At 43.0% G+C, this 20,016-nt stretch overlaps 2 protein-coding genes across 3 annotated transcripts in view; both read left to right on the top strand.

The window, feature by feature from the left end:
- CLPX (caseinolytic mitochondrial matrix peptidase chaperone subunit X) overlaps positions 1–2,186 on the top strand; it is a 46,362-nt gene extending 44,176 nt beyond the window's left edge. For both annotated transcript variants that reach the window (XM_072614040.1, XM_072614030.1), the window contains one exon: positions 544–2,186. In XM_072614040.1, coding sequence (XP_072470141.1) covers positions 544–634 — 91 coding nt within the window. In that variant the 3' untranslated portion in view covers positions 635–2,186. The remainder of the gene's footprint in view (positions 1–543) is intronic.
- Positions 2,187–2,380: 194 nt separating this feature from the next.
- PDCD7 (programmed cell death 7) lies at positions 2,381–11,069 on the top strand. The gene is made up of 5 exons (XM_072614050.1): positions 2,381–3,385; positions 4,215–4,353; positions 7,336–7,572; positions 7,964–8,051; positions 9,735–11,069. Exons 1-5 carry the CDS (start codon positions 2,540–2,542, stop codon positions 9,859–9,861), a joined length of 1,437 nt encoding a protein of 478 aa, XP_072470151.1. The 5' UTR covers positions 2,381–2,539; the 3' UTR covers positions 9,862–11,069.
- Positions 11,070–20,016: the final 8,947 nt, after the last annotated feature.

The raw sequence follows: 20,016 nt of genomic DNA, 5'->3' as shown, positions 1-20,016 counted from the left end.
AAGAGTCAGAGTGTGGGAATGTACAAGGGGGCCAGTTTGTCTGGAATATAGAGGGAATGGTGAAGTAAGAAAGAATTAGCCTGGAAAAATAGCTTGGAAGCCAAACTGGGAATGGCTTTAATTGCCAGATAAAAATATTATATATTTTATCTCAAAGACAATAGGGACCTAGCAATACTTCTTGAGTAAATGACATTGCCAGACCCATGCTTTAGAATAGTACTTAAGCAGTTGTACAGAGAATGGGTTAGAAAGAGGAGCAACTGGAGAACAATTAGAACATTCCACTAGTCCGGGCCAGAAATGAACATCAAAAATGAACATTTCAATATAGTGTTCACTTGTTTGAGTATTAAAGGTGTTGGGGAAAATGTTGGATAAATATTAATTAGTTGTGTTAAAATTAATTTGTTTTTTCCAGCTATGAAACACTGACATGTTGATTGGAATTTATTTTTATTTGCATCTAGAAAAACATACTTATGCAGAGACTTTTCAGTTGGTTTTTTTTTTTTTAAAGTACCCAATTGCTTTTCATCATAGGGCTCCAACTAAAGACTCATCTGAAGAGGAGTATGACTCTGGAGTTGAAGAGGAAGGATGGCCTCGGCAAGCAGATGCTGCAAACAGTTAAATGCTGTTAAGCCTTTGTGCCATAGAAATTTCTCCCTTTTGTTTTAAGATCGTAACTGGCTTTACATAAAGGCATTAGATCTATCCTGGATATCATACATGGTCAGAAGCCTTTAGGATAAGAATCAGATCATGTATGTTATTGTAACATCACATTGATTTTATGCATTGGACATTATGTGGACTTTAATGGCACAATGTTCAAAAATAAAATGTACATTTTTTTGGTTCAGTTTTTTAAAATATGCTTTAACAAAATTCTGAAGTTATATTAAGCAATGCAGGTGTTGCCAGGAACTAATGAATTTTACAATAATGTTACTCTACAGATGGGAAAATAAATTTCCTTAAAAACTGAATGTTGATATAACCATTAGTTCAACTTTTTTTACCTGCATTTGTTTCCTGAAGAGATCAAACTTTTTATTCAAATTTGAAATTGAAATGGATACTGATGTTGACTATTAGTAATGAAAAAGTGCCCAAGATTACTGAATTTTGATGATGATTAGTTATGTTCTTAGGCTGCTTTGCTAATTCATGACACCGACTTACCAGCTGATTTCATTATAAAAGGCAGTTTGCTTATTGGTCATTTGAGATGTACTTCAGTGCAATGGAGAGGCGGATGTGATTGGAATCTCAGTAAACTTCTCACAGGAAAAACAAATGAGGAATACAGCATGTAGGTGTATTTAAATTTTAAGTAAAATACTTTTAATATTGCGCAATTACCTAAAGAGCTAGTGTGCATCAGTTTTTTGGTGCTGGATATTTGTCCAACCTCCTATTTCCACATCAAAGAAAGAAAATATATTTTTTTCTGTAATCAGTTGGGAACTTGTTCATACAAAAATGATACCTAAGTTATTTGTTCTCATTTGTTGTATCTCTTTTTCTTGGTCATCGTTGATTTGGGACTTGCAGCCAAACCAAGAGGAACAAAACTGAATCCCTTGGAGGACTTAAACATGAAGAAAACAATTGATCCATTAGCAGAAAACTTAGGACACTAGTAAAGGATTTTTGATTTTTAAACAGTTTTAAAATACCAAAATCTTCAGATACCTTCAGTTTTTTTCCTTTCCTGCTAAGATGTTACTGCAGGTTTTGTTATTCATCTAGTTGCCCTTTTTAAACAAATTTAACACTGATTTAAACACTCATTTTCGTCCTTTAGCCTGCTCACTAAAGATGAGGACTTTCTTCATGCATTTGTCAGGAAGAAAAACATTAAGCTGTAACCGTTTGGTTACAAACCCTGATATTGTCCCGAAGAGCCTCACGAGGGCTGTACGTGTCTTAGGTGACAGGAGAGATCTCCTGATGGGGAAGGTGCCGAGTCGGGTTTGTGTGGCCGAGGGCGGGGGGGGCCCGAGGAGCCTGCGCGGGGACCCCATTGCAGAAACAGGCCGGGAGGCGGCACGGCGACGAGCTTCGGACGCTGTTCAGAACGTTGCGATCGGCGTTTTTAAATCAAACACAATGCAGTGTGACCCCGATTTGTATCTTGGACGTGTTTTGGCATTTGAATAAACGAGCTGTTAATGAAAGTGACTGCGTCATCTCCGTGAAATGGGGAGCGGTGAGCTCACCAGGGAGTCCCAGCTTGGGAGGGGGGGGGAGGGGGGTCGGGTGAAGGAGCCGAACAGGGGCCTCCGGGCATTCCATCGGGAGACTCGGGCGGCTGGCCTGCCTGGTGGCGGTCCCAGCCAGGAGCGGAATCTGTCCAGCACCCGGAGCGAGGGGACAGCGAAAATAAGGTGTCGTTCATTGGCTCGCGGGCTCTGGGGGCGGGGCTGTCAGCTCCTGCTTGACGTCATGTCCGGAAGAGCAGCTCCGGGGGTTTCTTCCGGGTCTCCAGCACTTCCTCTTGGCCCACTGGGGCGCTAGGGGTGACACCTCTATGGCTCTGCCGCCTTTCCCCGGCCGCTTTGCCCCAGTCTGCCCCGTCCCGCCGCCGCCACCTCCTCCCCCCCCTCCCGCTCCGTTCCGATGCCTTCCCTTCGGGCCGCCCCCGCCTCTCCAGGCCTATCCGCCTCCACCACTCCCTCCGCGGCTAGGCCCCTTCCTGGGGACCCCAGGCCCCAACGCGGGCCCCTTCCTACCGCCTCCCATCCCACCGCCCCCGATCCCGCCGCCGCCTCCTCCCCCCCAGTGTAGGCCTTTTCCGGGGCTCGAGGGCGGGGAACGGCTTCCGCCTCCCTCCCCGGCCCCTCCGTGGGCTCAGCGCTGGGCAGAGGCCCCGCCACCCGACGGGCTCGGGGACGCGGCCCTGCAGCGCCAGCGGGACCGCCAGTGGCTGGAGGCCGTCTTCGCAGCCCCGCGGCGAGCCAGCGGCCCGCCGGCCTCGGGCGTAGCGTCGGCCGCGGCTGCTCCGTCTGGCCCCAGCCTCGGCGAGCTCCGGGGGCGGCTGCGCGGAGCCCTGCGCCTGGTGAGCCGGCTGCGCGGCCTGTGCCGGGCCCTGCGGGAAGCCGAGGCGGACGGCGAGGCCTGGGAGCGGCTGCACCAGCAGGCGGCCCCCCTGCGGGCGCGGCTGCGCGGGGACCTCGAGCCTCTGGGCCAGGCCGCCTACGTGGGCGCTGCGCGGAGGAAGCTGGAGCGCGTGCGGCGGCGGCGGCAGCGGCTCCGGGAGCGGGCCCGCGAGCGCGAGGCCGAGCGCGAGGCGGCCCAGGCCCGCGCGGCGGAGCGCGAGGAGGAGATCGACCGCTGGAGGAACAAGTGCGTGCAGGAGGTGGAGGAGAAGGCGCGGGTAAGGCCGGAGAGGGCGGGCCCCCGCACCCCCACCGCCCCGCCTCCCTGGGCCTCCCCGCACCCCCACCTCCCCGCCGCCCCGGGCCCCGGTTCCTCGGACCTGATGCAGGGCAGGCTAAGGGAGAGCGCCATTCAGAACTTCCCTCAGACTCCCGCTCCAGGGATCCTTGGCCTCGCCACGGGTGGTTTGGGCCGGCGAGCAGGCCAAAAGATAGAGAAGGCCTTTTTCGCCTGTTTCCCCCGCCCCGGGCCCCCCCGCACCCCCGCATCTCTCCTTCCTTTCGTGGGGCCCCCCAGGTGCCAGGCACTTTGAGGGTTATTACCTCATTCGTCCCGAGGCGAACACCCTCAGTAACACGGCCAGAGCCTCCAGCCGGTGACTTGTGAGTCTGGACTCCAGGCCGGGCACCCTGCTGCCCCGCCGCCCTGCCGAGCGGCCCGTGCCCTCCCTTCCCTTGGGAGGTTTCTGTGCCTTCCTCCCACCATCTCCCAGTCAACGCTCCTGTTTCCTCAGTGCCATGATTTCAGCTGTCATAACCCAAAGATCTTAAGTCCGGAGCTGGAAGGACTTAGGAAGCCTTCTAACCCAGCCCCCTCATGTCACAGATTGGGAAACTGAGGCCCAGGCTGGTGAAGCGAAGGGTGCACGGTGGTACTAGTAATCCAAAGGGTATTATGACTTTTGATAGTTCAGGTGCTGCTCAATTAAATGGGGAAAATTGGGGGGCAGGAAGATTTTATTGCCACTCATAAAATTACACTTTCTAGGCAACTCCTTCTAAGGTTGGCCTCTGAAGACAGAGGTTAATGGTTTCTTTTCCCACCAGGAACAAGAACTCAAAGCTGCTGCTGATGGTGTTTTATCGGAAGTGAGGAAAAAGCAAGCCGATACCAAGAGAATGGTGGATGTTCTTCGAGCCTTAGAGAAGCTGAGGAAGCTGAGGAAAGAGGCTGCGGCCAGGAAAGGTAACCTGGGCATGCCGGAGCCAGCTGGTGCCAGTTGGCTTAAACTTTCAGTGTGAATGTCTACACTACACATCAGGGTCTGACTCGTTGTCTTGTTCATTGGGTTTAAGAAAGTGATGGGGAAGATTTAAGTAATGCAGATGAAACTTTAAAGGGAGCCTGATAGAATTTTCCCCAGATCTTATTATTTATGACCATGCCCATTGCCAAAATGATTCCCTTACATTTCAGGTGTAGCCCTGTGACTCTATCCTGGATCTAATGCAGAACCCTCTGCTTAGCATCTTAAACCCTTCCACCTCTCTAGCCTTAGTATCTATCACTCCTCTTCCTTTGCTCCCTTCTTTCCTGCCACGTGCCTTTGGCTGCAGAGACTGTTTCCCACGCCTCCGCTTCTCTCACCTCCTCCTCTGGTGGCCTTTCTTGGACCTTCCAGGTGTCTTCAAGTGCAGTCTCACTCCCAGCCCCTCAGTGAAGTTACCCTGCAGTTTACATGACATGTGTCTTGTGTCTACTTGTGTGTGTTTTGGGTTGTCTGCCCCGTTACAATGTAACTTCTTCCCCGTTACATGTAACTTCTTTCCCAAGCATAAAGAACTGTTTTCTGGTGTGGTAGCTCTTGGGCCTAACTGTTCCTGGCCCATAGCAGTCACGCATTCCTTAAATGTTGAGCGCTTTGATTAGCAAAGGATCTGTCTTCTAGAGGTAGAAGAGAACGGAGTTCGAATCCTGCTCTGATTTTTTTTTTTTGCAAGAACTTACTTCATGGGATTGTTGTGGGCATCCGCTAGGTGGCGCCATAGTGCAGAGTGCTGGCCCTGGAGTCAAGAAGCCCTCAGTTTAAGAGAGGCACTCTCTTAGTGTGGGCATTCACCAACTGCACTCAGAAGTTGGGGGGCCCTGTTTCTTCATCTGTAAAATAGGAATGATAGTAGCCCCTCCCTTGAAGGGTTGTATGAGGGTCCAATGAGATGAGGATTATAAAGTGTTTAGCACAGCGCCTAGTGATAGGAAGCACCACCTGAATGTTTGGTGATGTGGTCATTTCGATCCTGTTTGGCAAAGGTCCTGGAGTGGTTGGTCATTTCCTTCTCTAGAAGACAAGAAAAGTGAATCAGAGTTAAGTGACTTGCCCAGAGTCACACCTAGTAAATGTCTGAGGCCAGACTGAGTGTTTCTGAGTTCAGACCTAGTGCTCTATCCGCTTTGACACCATGTTAGCTGCTATTATTATACCTTAACACATATATAAATCACTTTTATTACTATGATTTAGAATCGGAAGAGCTGAATTCTGGTTCCAACTGTCCCATTAACTAGTAATGTGAACCTGGATATATCACTTGCTAGGGACCATATTTTTCTTCATTAAGTCAAGTCTTAGAGCCTAGCTCGGAAATAGCTTACTAACTTAAAATCACACATTAAGTGCCAGAATCAGGATTTAATTTTGAGTCTCTCTGGCTTCTAACACTCCAACAATTAGAACTTTTATATAATTTATTAAACTTAGTACCCACTGTTTTTGAAGTGTCATGTTCTAAGTACTATGGGATGAAAAAGAAGAAATAAGTCCCAGATGAAACCTCACATGAAGCAAGTTAATTCAAAAATAACAGATCAGTAGTTTAAAATGAGTATAAATGTGTTTTTAAAAGTTTGGCCTGGGAAAAATGTCTCATGCCTTTTAGCAGCCTATCTGGGGTATAAATCCATTTAGGTTCTAGTTCTCAAGTTCTTCTGAGTGTAGACATTGTGACAACCTCCAAGTAGTCCTGGTGAAAGGCATTGCCTTCTTATACAACAAAAATTTAGAGAAAGAAACTTTAAAGATCTTCTAGTCTTGCTCCGTCATTGTTCTGTGCCCAGAGTTGGATTTCCTGAATAGGAGAATTTCTTATGCCTCATGCTAGGAGCCTAATGCATACTTTTTTGGTGCATATAATTTACTTTAAGGGAAATGTTGGGGGGGGGGGGGGGGGAGTTTAACCAAAAAAGCCCCTATCATTAAATTCTCATATTTCTTTTTGAAACAAACAAAAAAGATTAGCCCAGAAGCTTAATGTGAGATATATTAGATCGGGGACTATCTGAGATAAAGGGTGAATGCCAGCAGGCAGTTACAGGAAACCAGTTAATGATTTGATAAGGCTTTAAATAAGGGTTTTTGTGGTTCAGCAAAAGCACTAACATGCCAAGCAAGTCCAGCATTTTATACAATGCTATGTACAATTTTTAAAAATTATTATACACTTAATAACCATCAAAAGGGAAACAAATAGTCAGGGTTAAAATCTCATAAAAGTGGGTCGTCAGTGTCCTTTGTCAAAACAACATGGAATTCCATTATCTTTGCCTTGGTTCTTGTTCTTGTTCTTGTTCTGTGTGTGTGTATACACACATATATAGGTATGTATATATACACATATATATGTATGTATGTATGTATACACAAACACGCACATAGTTGTTGTCAACACATAACACGCTACTCGTTTTCCTGCTCTCACTTTGTGCATTGTTCCATAGAACTCTATCCATTTCCTTGTATTTCATTCCTTTAACAGCACCTTCATAGGATTGCATTAAAATACTATAATTCATTCATTGCTTAATCATTGAATGTAAAAGTTGCTTTCAGTTTCTTGCTGTTGCAGTTACAAATATTTTTTGTACTTAGAGATCCTTTTTTCCCTTACTTTAATGATTTTTTAAAGGGAAAAAGTCATAACAATTTAGTCTGTGTTAAAAATTGTGATCACTTTGGTGGTTTTTGGTGAGTCCTGTCAGAGTACTTTCCATAATGTTCGTTCTAGTCCACATTTGGGTGGTGAGGACTTTGAGAGATGCCAAAGGTGGACATTTTCATATTGTAACTGGGATTTTGTGGTGACTTCATAAAAGTAATGGGTTTTGCAACTTAAATGAGATGAGATATTTAGATACATGTATCTAAATTGTTATTTGGCTCTTTCTTTTCAGGGGTTTGTCCACCTGCCTCAGCAGATGAAGCTTTTGAACATCATATAGAGAGATTGAGAAAATTAATCAAAAAACGCACTGAACTGTATGAAGCTGAAGAAAGGGCACTGCGAGTTATGTTGGAAGGAGAGCAGGAAGAAGAGAGAAAAAGAGAATTAGAAAAGAAGCAGAAAAAAGAAAAAGAGAAGATTTTACATCAAAAACAAGAAATTAATTCCAAGTTATTTGGGGATCCAGGTATGTTCTGTAACTGTAAAAGAAATGGGTGGAATTCTCATAGGAATTATTAAGCTAGGGTCTCTACAGATTAAGTAAGACTTAGTATTTCCTTGTATTATGAATTTAAAAAAAAACACATTATTTTGAGAAGGGGTCCATGGACTCCACCAAACTGCCAGAGGAGTCTGGGACACAAAAAAAGGTGAAGAACAGTGATAATATATAACCTGAAATTAAATTAGAAAGCTGCTAGGTAGTAAACTATTTTTGTAAGGTCTTAAATAATAAGAATTAAAATTCTATCAAATCATCGTAGTAATAGACTAAGTCTATGTACTTTGCTAAACATAGTTTTATAAGTTATTCTGAGCATGAGAAACCAAAAGCTCTATATGGTTTTCTTTTTCAGCTGAGTTTCCACTTAGTCACCTCCTACAGCCCTTCAGGCAGTATTATCTACAGGCAGAACATTCCTTACCAGCTCTCATTCAGACCAGGTAAGAGCATTCATTATTTGTAGTCATGATAAACTTCCTTTCCTGGAAATAAACAAGAAGTTGTTAATGTGACATAGTAGAGTTAGGTTAATTTGTCAAGTTACTTGTGTATAGCCCTGTATCATATTACTTATGAAATATAATTTTAGAATCAGAATGCTAGTGCTATTATTTTTGTAAGACTAAGAGCTAAGAAAGGACTTGAGAGATAATGTGGCCCAAATTTTTTATTACACAGATAACAAAATAGGTCCAGTGGGGTTTAATTGATTCCTCTTGAGTCATATAGCTAGTTAGTGGCAGAGCCTGCTCTAGAATCCTAGGTCTTCTGACTTTTATCACAGAAGTTCAGAGGTGGAGGTGTCCCACAAGCCTTCCGATGCAATCTGTTTCTGAAAAGGAATCCCTTGTATAATATGTGACAAGTGACCATCTAGTTTCCACTCAGAGAGTTCCAGCGAAGGGGAACCCATCACCTTCCAAAGCAGTGCATTCCACCTTTGGATAACTGTATGTTAAGAAGATTTTCTTATTCACCAAGCCAGACCTGCCTCTGTGATTTCTATTTCAAGTGCTCCAAGCCCTGTCTTCTAGGGCTAAGAAGAAACATCTCTTGCCCCTTCTACATGATAGCCTGTAAAATAGTTGAAAACTATTACTATTTCTCCCTGTGCATATACCTAGAATCTTTCCTTTAGGTTAGACATCCCTAGTCCCTCCAGTCCATTTTCTTGTGACATGGTCTCCTCTTTCCAATAATTACCTCCTCTGGATGTACTCCAGCTTATCATTGTAATTAATGATTACTCACCCCAGTTTTGGTCTGATCTGTACAGGATTATAACCTTCCTTATTTTCGTACTTTCTCTTGTTACTGGGGTCTTGAAGAACATTTGCTGGGAAAGGGAAGGTTATTTTTCCTTTTCACCATGCTGACACTCAAACAATATTGATTTGAAGTGCTTGCATCGTTTTTCCAGTTCTTTATGCTAATGCAAAATAAACTTAGCCATAAGGAGTATAATCTGTTGTGGAACTGACAGTTATAATCTTGCAAAATCTGTTCTGGATTTAGGTCTTTGTTTGAAACTGAGGTCCTGAGAGTAGGTGCCCTATGTTTTTGCCCTGTCCTATCTGGGTGACCTCAGGTGAATCACTGATTCCATTTTTCTTATCTCTGAAATGGAGTTAAATTGAAAGGACAGGGATTTTCAAGGACGGATTATCTGAGTCTTGGTTCTGTCAGTTATAACCCATGTAACCTAGGACGAGTCACTTAGCCTCTCTTGGTCTTAGGGTTCTGATCTGTAGAGTTAGGGAGATGGATTGTAGATAACATTCAGAGATTCCTTCCATCTCTCACATTTTATGATTCTCTAAGAAAGCCGCATTTTCCATACTAAGGAAAGCCACTTTATTCTTGTGAAGGACAAAATATTTATGTTTGGATACAATTCTGAACCTCCAAAAATAACTTTCCATATTTTAGTCAGGAGTTTAATCAGTTGGCAGCATTTGTAGTTGAAGAAAATGAGTAAAGAATGTTTTCCTCTCTTTGTTTAGATTTGAGAAACTTAAGTCTTTTACATTTTAGAACAAGATAGGTTTTATTGCAACAAAAATAAATTGTATGTTTTGCTAAAGTGAAACTGAAGTAAACTTTTGTTCTGAAATCTTTGAAAGGCACGAATGGGATCAGTATTTGGTACCCGCAGATCATCCCGAAGCCACCTCAGTCCCTCAAGGATGGGTCATTCCCTCACTCCCCAGCAGTGATGCCTGGGCAGCTGCACTTAGACTCAACCAGTGAAGATGATCACATGAACACGCTTCTGTGTCTGCAGACTAAGCCAAAACAGAGACTCTGAACTCTCTTGGGCAGCCCTGAATGCAAGTTCTGTTTTCACGATGTAGAGTCCTGGGCTAGAGGGACCTCTGGAATCAGCAGGTTAACACTGTTCATCAGGAAAGGCCAAGGGCAGGGAGGAAGGGATATAAATTGTGCTCTTACTGTATAAAGTGGCCTTTGTTGTTGCACTTTTAAACTTAATTTGCCCCTGTTTTGAGGGGGGTTGGTTAAATGTAACTTCTCTTATGCAGTGTGTGTGGCTGTGTTCATGTGCACAAACAGAAAATTCAGGTATGTCTTTCCTGAAAGATGTGAAAAAAAGAGCTGATCTTTCCTGAAAATCGAGGGTTCTGAATGGGTGTGAAGGCCAAATCGCTCATTCTCTTCACCTGAAGTCATAAGTCCTAGGTTGGTGCTAGTAGTCTTTATAAATAAAAATGACACAATCTTATTATAAAGTCCTTAGTTGGAGTAAGGGCTGCACATTTGAAAACACATCAAAGCACTGAAGAGAACAGTCCTTAAGCTTCCTCACTCTTGCCAGCCCTCCCCCAACCATAGCTTTGTAGCTTCATTGTCAGTATTACTTGTGTCCATACAACAAGAGAAAACGTGTTGGTGCTTCTCAGCTGGTTCCAGCCTGGCTTGGGTCACTTGTAGTTTCGGGATTTCAGATCTGACCTGGACTTTTTTCTAAAGGAAACTTGAGTAAGGTGTTGAATATCTCTTTCCACAGGTTGGATGGATATGCCTTAATTGTAGAGCCATGCCTCTTCTGCAGATTGAAAGTCCCATTGTAAATACATTTATGTGTAGAGGTTGGAAGGCTCAGCATCTTCATTGAAAAAGATTCTAGTTTGCCCCTGTACGCAGACTTCCTAACCTGAAAGTGTTACACGTTGGAGGAAATACACAGCTGTACTGAAAAGTCGATCTTAGGTTGTTTACCTGTTGTAGGTGAGATATCTGTTGAAATGCCGCAAAAGCAGCTCTCTATAGCACAGGCTGAGAGGACAGATTTTCAGAGTAAAATTTATTTTTATCAATGAAATGCTGTTCTTAAAGACATTTAGTACTGTAAAATGAGAGTTTACACATACTTTATGCCAGATGGTATAAAATTAATTTATATTTTTATAAAGCCAAATAAACTCATTTTATTTTTTAAATTAAGACTTTTCTAAGTTGTTTGACACCCAAAACAACGGTTATATAAAGTATACAGCCCCCAGTGCAAAAGATATCGAAATGTTTTTAAGTTGTGAAAGCAACAGTAATTCTCCAGAAAAAATTGTTCCCTACTGGCTGAAATCTTTATCTGCCTTTTGATGAGAGAAATAGAACACTTGCCAGCTTCAAACCTAGAGGCAAATATTACTACCAACCTTGAAAATCCTTGAGTGTAAGACAATTTTTATCCGATTTAAAGACTATAGATCATTTCTACATTTTACCCCTCTAATTTAATTCAACAAATGTATGTAAGCATCTGCTAGCAGCTCTGGCAGGTCCAACCAAACAGTCTTGAGTGTGAACTCCATGATGTTTCTTACCAGGTCATCCATGGGACAATGAAAATTTTCAGCCATGGAAACTTGAGACAGGACAAGTTATAGAAGAATCGTGATTTTCATTCATGGGGAGAGTGTCTCCATGAATGAACTCTTTGAATGATGAAATAATTAAGTTTTAAAAAATGTCCAGAACATTACATTAGGCACTGGGGGAAATAGAAAGTTAGGAAAGAAGCTTTCTAAAAGAGAAAGTCAACAAAAGATTGGCCTCATGGTCTGGTTGGATGGTGACTCAGACAGAGAACCAGACATTGTATCAGGGGTTGGCGAACTGGCCTGAGGGCCAAATTAGGCCCTATGCCTGTCTTTGTAAGGCCAATCAGTGAGTTAAGAATAGTTTTCACTTTTTTACAAAAAGCAGACCACCTGCTGTATGTTGCCAACTCCTGCTTTTTATGATGAGTATATTAGAATCCTAGATCTTTGGCTGGAAGGGACCTCAGGGGCTACTTAGTCCAACCCACCCATTTTACAGATGAGATTACAGGCTTAGGGAGACTCGGTGATGATCAGGCTGACAACTAATAGCATCAAGAAATCTGAACCTGACTTCTCTGATTCTAGAGCCAATGCTTTGTTTTCCACTTATCCGTGCTGTCTCCTAAGGTGAAAAACCGATGTGAACTTTGAGGTGGAAAAGGGTTGGTTACCCAAGGAGAACGTTAAGAAAGACTTCAGAGATGTCAAAAAAAGTGGCATTTGAGTTGGGTTTTAAGGGTAGAATGAAATTTAATAGGCAAAGAGGAGAGGAAGAAGTTTTGAGTATACAGAATTATGAAAACAGATAAGGAGGAAATCATGTTTGCCATCTCTAGAATTTTTCAGCACAATGTTAAGGAATATGTTATTCATTTTCCCTTTATTATTATGCCACATCAAACTCATAGGCCATAATGTCTGTAAGTTGGAACTGGGCTGTTTTGGCAACAGATTTAATCAGCATTATAGGCAATTGATTTGTCCAATGCTGTATTGTAAACTATCTCTACATTGAGGTTATTTTATGTGTGGCTGGTTTTCTTTCACTCACTATAGAAAGGTCATCTGAGTTGAGACACACCAAGGGAAAATACAGCTTAGTTTAGATACGATAATCTGGTACAAAGATTTATGGAAGGCTAAAGGGTAGAATTTGATTACATAAATACAGCATTAGGGCATGTTCAACCTTTGTAACTAGGGTTAAGTTGTGAGAGGATTTGCCACTATACCAGTAGGTGTGCTCCCTATGATTTAAAGCCATTCACCTTGCTGAGCCTACGTCACTGCCTCCGCATGTAAGAACGCAAAAGAAGATCAACTTGTCCTAGCCATCTGGATAGCCTTACTGCTCCATCCACTCCAATGAGAAGAAGGAAGCCATGCTGCATGCTTGCTAGGTAAGCACCAAATTGTGTATGGAATGTTGGCATTTGGTGTGATCCAAGAGGCATTTATTAATATGCAATTACTATTTTATACTTGTGTGTTTAAGGAAACAGGCAATATATTACAAGGTTTTAGGTGAGGAAAACCATAAATCATTCCTCTTTTTTAAAATATATATATCTGTAGACAGGTAGATATTTTAATTTAGCACTGGTAACTTATTCTAGGATAATGAATGGCTATTGACTAACTTTAGTTGTCCACATGGTGATTTTCCAACTTGACCCAACTTAATCCCGCTATGTAGAATTTTTTTTCCAAAGCAGACCCTGAGCAGAGAAAGAATTCATGACGAAACAAGTTTTGGAGAGGCTTACTGTAAGTAAAATGGACAATTTTTATCATATGAAATAAGCTTCTGAAAAAATAAAGGTAATGCAGTTAAAATCAGGAGAGAAGAAAGAAATTGGGGGGAAAATTTGCCACAATTTTCTCTGATAAAAGTCTCATTTCTAAGGTATATAGAGAACTGACTCAAATTTATAAGAATAAGAGCCATTCCCAAATTGATAAATGGTCAAAGGATATGAATAGGCAGTTTTAAGAGGAAGAAATCAAGATATCAGTAGCCATGTGAAAAAATGCTCTAAATCACCAATAATTAGAGAAATGCAAATTAAAACAATTCTGAGGTATACTTTATACTCACCAAATTGGCTAAGTTGATAGTAAAGGAAAATGACATGCTAAAAGGGCTGTGGGAAAACAGGTACCTTACTGTTACTGGTCCATTCTGTAGAACAATGAGGAACTATACCCCTAAAACTGTTCAGCTGTTCATGGGGATGCCCATCAATTGTAACAAGCATGTGTATGTGATGAAATACTATTGTGCTGTAAGAAATAATGAAGGAGATGATTTCTGAGAAACTCGGGAAGACTTGATGAATTGGTGCAAAGTGAAGTGAACAGAACCAGAAGAAAAACATACATAATAACAATATTGTAAAGATGCCATTGAAGGACTTGGGAAAGCTTACCAGCACAATGACCAACCACAATTCCAGAGCACTCATGATAAAACATGCTGCCTACGTCCAGGTAGAAAGGTGATAGACGAGTAGAGATTGAGGCATATTTGGGGGGCAGGGGGCATGGCCAGGGTGGGAATTTGATTTATTTGACTATACATACTTATGATTTGTTTTGTGTTTATGATGGGGTGGGGGAGGCAGAGAGGGAGGTCGAAGGGAAAGAATTCAGAACATCAAATTGGAGTAAAAATAAAACCAGAATGGGGGTGGGTGGGAACCCTCTATGATTTCACTTTTTAGAGGCAGTCTTGCATTCTTGCTGACTCTTCAGATTCTTGGACATGGACAAGGTCTTTGATTTATATTTATATCACTCAAGCACTTACTGTGCAGAACCAAGGCTGTTTTAATCAAACATCAGACATTTAGAGACTGCACTGACCTTAGGGCTGGGGTGGGGCATGGAGGGGAACGAGAGCAATGATGGATGATTCTGCTTGCAGTTTCCGTTCCCCAAAGGATTCTCTCTTCAGGAAGCTTGTCTCAAGGCTTTCCAACAGTCAACTTTGCAAAGCAGTCTAAACAGAGCTTTTCGCTATAACAGATATCACCTAAAATAGAATTTGAGACTTAAAGTATGGTGAATTCATCATGGCGGCCAGTCTCCAAACAAAGCCAGTTCACTGCATTCCTCATGTCTGTGTAGTAGCTTCGGCGTTTGCTTTCAGGCTCTGCCTTTTGTGCTCTCCATTCCCACTAACACCATCTTGGTCTGGACCTTTCTCCGTTGCAGCTTGATGCTAGACCATTGTGGTAATTGCTCAATTCACCAGACATTCATTAAACTCTTGCTAGGACAAGAAACTGTGCTAGGGCTAGGGATTCATGAGAAGAAAAAAATGAAACAGACCTTGCCCCCAGGACGCTTCCATTCTACTGCTGAATCTCCCTGCCTCTAGTCTGCCCCCATCTCCAGTCCATTCTACATACTGGTACTCTGTAAGATTCTATTTCCAACGTGCTTTGTGTGTCTATCAAGATCCTGCACAAAAGCCTTCAGCAGCTGACTGTTTCCTAAGAGGATCAAGTCCAGCCTCCTCACCCTGGCTGTCACAGCCCTCGACAATCTGGCCACAGACTTCTCCAGCTTTATTCCCTATGTCTGTGTCACCTGCCACAGCCAAACCAACACTCCCTGTCCCCAAAGCACAAGGTGCTGTTATACCTTTGCCTGCACTGGCTTGTGATAACTTGTTTTCTCTCCATTTAATTAAATCCTGCCTGTCCTACCTGAGAGCAGCTAAGTGGTACAGGGGGTAGAGCACAGGACCTGGAGTCAGGGAGACTCACCTTCCTGAGCTCCAGTCTGGCCTCAGACCCTTACAAGCTATGTGGCCCTGGGCAAGTCACTTAAATCTGTTTGCCTCAGTTTCCTCATCTGTAAAATAAGCTGGAGAAGGAAATGACAAACACTCCAGCATCTTTGCCAAGAAGTCCTCAAGTTGGGCTACCAAGAGTCAGATGCAACTGAACAAGCTATTAAGGCTTAACTCGAGTCCTACCATGAGGCCTCCTGCGACCATTCAGACCCACAGGGTTTTCTCCTAAGTAGGGACAATACCAAATTCATTATTATTACTGTCTTTCTCCATTGGATAGTAAGCTTTTTGAGGGCCCGGACTGTCTTTTTCTCATTTGTATCCCCAGCACTCAGCATAGTGCCTGGCACATAGTAGCCACTTAATGTTTATTGTACTAAGGGACCTCCCCCCCATTTGTTGTTTGTACCACGCTTTTGGCACTTAGTATGTGGTATCTTGTATTGTTTAGCTCTTTAGGATATGTTTAGTCTCACCAATAAGATGATAATAAAATCCTTGAACTCAGGGCTCCCTCATTTCTGTGTATTCCCTCCTCCCCACATGTCACGCACAGAGCACCTCCCATAATGCTTTAGACATAATTGATCCCAGGATAGCTTTGTTGATAATGATTTACTTCCAGGCACTGGACTAGGCCTTTGCCCCTCTGTTCTTTACCCCCTTGTCCTCTGCCTATGGAGGAAGAGGAGACACTTGCCACAAAGCGGGGCTGCGGTGAGCTGAGCCAGGACAGCATCGACGATTAAAAAGTTTAGCTAGATGGCCTTATGCTACCTTTCCAGGCTCAGATGACCCTATTTCCCACGTGGAATGATGTCATCATTTGTGGAAGAGGAGGCTTGGAGCTGTTGGTCTAGAAGTGGTAGGGGATTTATGTTAATCCCTTACGCAGTGATTCAAGGCCTCCCCCTTGGCCCCTCACCTCATTGAATCCTCTTTTGTAACAAGGAAAAACAGTTAATCAGCTGACTGTGGCAAAGTGTGTAACTGCAGATTATCAACAGATGTAACTAGCTTCGTTTTACCAAGAGAGAGCACTAGGTCCCATTTCTATAGCATTTCGAAGCTTACTAAGTTCCTGCAAAGATGGTTTCATGGGATCACTGCATCCAGGTTAAGAAGGGAAGGGACCTGGGAGACCTCCTGGACCTCTCTGCACGGCAAGCCTGCAAGGCTAGTTTTCTTATCCTCTGGATGAATGGGTAGCTCATCTTTCAAGTGAAGAAAATGAGATGAAGTAAAATGATTTGCCCAGAATTGCACAGGCAATGACTTAAAGCTAGATCCTGTGGCGTATTATCACCTGTCAGTAGAATCTTAAATTTTGTCCTTAAAAGGAAAAGAACAACCTTGTTTCTTGGTGTAAGGATACATATAGTGATGTGGTAGTAAGTGTTTAAAAATTGGTTCTCTGTGGGGGGAAAAAAGGAGGTAGGTTTGCACTAACTACACATTTTTAACTTGAACCTTTCATTGTTAACATTTTCTCCATCACTTTTTTAAGTCCAAAGAATCCACAAAACAATAAATCAAGTCATAGATTTGTAGTGTTTGCTAATTTCCACGGTACAAATGTTCATACTGATCTCACAATGTGGCTGCTAGGTGATGCAATGAATAGAGCACTGGGCCTGGAGTCAGGAAGACCTGGGCTCAAAAATGACCTCAGATATTTACTAGCTGTGTGACCCTGGGCAGGTCATTTAACCCTGTTTGTCTCAGTTTCCTCATCTGTAAAATGAGCCAGAAGGAAATGGCAAATCCCTTCAGTGTCTGCCAAGAAAACCCTAAATGGGATCACAAGGAGTCAGACACGACTGAACAGCGATGATTGGCTACACATACACATCTGCTTTTGATGTGTCTGGGAAGCTTTCACTCTCTCTCCCTGAAACTGTTTAACAAGACAAGATGTGGAAAAACGGTCCCATGTATTATACCTTTACTGTTTTGTTGAACTTTGACCTGACTGCCCCAACATTCAACCATAAAGTTTTCCTCTTTTGTTCCTATGAGCTCTCCATTCACCTTGAGACATCCCCTGGAGCCTTTGTGATTACAGCACATGAAAGCCTTGGAAGACCATCTCACAGAGCAGGCTCCTTAGATACAGAGCATCTTTGCGGGCTTAGCCAATGAGAAACATCCTGAGTGTGTAAATATGTAAATCTGGAAGGAAGAAGAAAGAGAGTGAGATGAAGTCATTTTGGTCTTTAGTGATTGGTTCAAAAGAAGGAAATGCAATGATTGGCACATCTTCCCCTAGCAGCTCGTGTGTGCTTTTCCTTAGTCCCTTGTAGGATGCTGTATCTTTCCTTCTGGTGTCTCTTTCACAAAGTTTTGTCCCCTTGCTGTGCCTCCCCCCTCCCCCCTACCAGTAAAGAAAGTACCGTGGACAGAAATTAGTGTGACCCTGGAACGTGGAGTATTTTGTCATTTGCAGAGCCATTTATAACCAATTACTGATGAACAATATTAAATTGTTACTGTTTGAGGAATTCGTACCTTGTCTCTCCTCCCTACCTCAAGTACTTTTTGTGCCAACAAAAGCTAGTTTCAATGAACTTGGAAAGGGAAAGAAGGGGAAAAGATACCACAAAAGGGTACCATTCAGGCAGCCAACATAGAGAGAGTATGGAAAATGGTGTAGGGGCTTTGTTGTTAACCACAGTCTCCTAATGGCAGGGTAACTTACAGGTCTGATTGAGAGCACTTGAGCTCCTTGTCCTTTTTAGCACCGGCCACATCAACCAACAAGCACTTGTTAATTGTCTGCCACATCCCAATTAAGTTTTCTTCTCTCCCACTGCCTTTCCGAGTTATTGCCTCTAGTTTTTTGGTCGCAGAAGCAAGATGCTCCATCCCCCCCAAAAAACCCACTGATCCCAAAAATGTCCACCCTGACTTGCCTGTAAGTCCTCGGGGACAGTTCTAATGGTACAAGGTGCTGTACTAGACACCATACCCTGATTAGTCTAGAGAACAGTACTGGCAAGTCTGTCTTCTCTGATTCAGTGTCTATATAGATTAACTAGGTCAGGGGTGGGGAACTTGCAGCCTCAAGGCCACATGAGGTCCTCAAGTTCAGCACTTTGACAGAATCCAAACTTGAAGTCCCAACTTGGAGTGGTCTCAAGGTCACAGATTCCCCACCCCTGAACTAAGTCTTTTCCATGGCTTATTATTTTCACAAGGAAGACCCACTGGCCGAGTACAGTTACCCCATTGGAATCCCACTTCATTAGTTCTTCAAAGTGCAGCCTATACTGTGATCCCATTTTTTCTGTACAAAATACAGCACATTTACATTTAACTGTATTTGGTCGTAAAAGAGAGAGTCCCTGGCCTCTTGGGGCTTTGTGTCAAGTGAAAAAACATTTCACAAATTTTTTTTGTTCAGTTGTTTTAGTCATGTCTGACTCTTCATAACCTCATTTGAGGTTTTCCTGACAAAGATACTAGAGTAGTTTGCCATTTCCTTCGTCAACTCATTTTATAGATGGAGAAACTGAGGCAGACAAGGTTAAGTGAATTGCCCAAGGTTACACAGGTAGTAAGTGTCTGAGGTCAGATTTGAACTCAGGTCTTCCAGACTCCAGGTCCAGCATTCTATCCACTAGTTGTCCTTTACAGATGAAGATATAATTTAAAATCTGATTCTTTGACCTCTACAACAGAATATGAATTACGTAATATGGATTATTGTAATGCTAGGGAGTTACCTACCTACCCCACAGTGTTATTGTGAAGAAAATGCTTTGTAAATGTGAGTTATCATTATCGCAAGTTATGGTTATGCCACTAGTTGACTCTATGGCTTTATCTCTGAGGGCCTCAATGACATCACCTGTGAAATTGAGGGCATTGGTGTAAATGACCTCTAAGACTCCTTGTAGCTCTTAACCTGTTAATTTATTTAATTATAATTAAAGGTAAGAAACCTCAACATCACTAAAGCATGTTAGAGGCATCTATGGGGAAAGGGCTTGAACCAGGCCTTGGTTAGAGTTAAAGATCTTACCTGCCCATTAATAAAGGGAAGCTTGATTGAGGGAGGCCTGTTTTTGTAGGAAGGTCCACACCTTTTATTAATTGTTAATGAAGCACTAGGTCATGAGGGTCATGATGCCCTCAGGCTCTGAAAAGTATGTATATGAGTATATACATCAGAAATGTGAGGTTTTGCTTTGGGGTCTTAGAAGAAGGTTCATGTGCCAGATGAGACTCTGGGCAGCAGCTAAGGAGCCTCCCCAGCTTTTAAAACTTAGATGTTGGTGCTTTTCTCTCTGGTAACTGTATGTACGTAATGGTCAGACAGCTGGATCTGTCGGTCTGTTGATCTCCTGTGTATGTACTGTTGATGGTCAGACAGCTGGATCTGTCGGTCTCTGATGTATGTATTACTGATGGTCAGACAGTTGGATCTGTCGGTCTCTGATGTATGTATTACTGATGGTCAGACAGCTGGATCTGTCGGTCTGTTGATCTCCTATGTATGTACTGTCGATGGTCAGACAGCTGGAAACCCTGTCTGTTCATCTTTTCTCTGCTTGTATTTTCTCTGTTGGTGAATGTAATTAAAGAAGATTGTTGACCCCTCAAAAGCTGCTTTGCTTTCAGAAAAGCAGACCTAAGAACCTGTACAGTAGGCCTTCCTGCGTATGGCGGTGTGCTTGATGCAACAGATGGCCATGAGAGAGGGGAAGGTTGTCACATCATACCTGGAGGGCTCCAAGCTTGAAGCTTTTCTAAGCAGCT

This window comes from Notamacropus eugenii, chromosome 1, assembly GCF_028372415.1.
Source record: "Notamacropus eugenii isolate mMacEug1 chromosome 1, mMacEug1.pri_v2, whole genome shotgun sequence".
In the NCBI taxonomy this organism is placed as follows: domain Eukaryota; kingdom Metazoa; phylum Chordata; class Mammalia; order Diprotodontia; family Macropodidae; genus Notamacropus; species Notamacropus eugenii.
This window is presented reverse-complemented; position numbering and strand designations above follow the sequence as displayed.

Coding starts and splice junctions, on each gene's coding strand:
- PDCD7 (XM_072614050.1), top strand. CDS start 2,540: ATGGCTCTGCCGCCTTTCCCCGGCCGCTTTGCCCCAGTCTGCCCCGTC. Junction 4,354..7,335: donor AGAGGCTGCGGCCAGGAAAG/GTAACCTGGGCA, acceptor CTTTCTTTTCAG/GGGTTTGTCCACCTGCCTCA. Junction 7,573..7,963: donor CAAGTTATTTGGGGATCCAG/GTATGTTCTGTA, acceptor TTTCTTTTTCAG/CTGAGTTTCCACTTAGTCAC.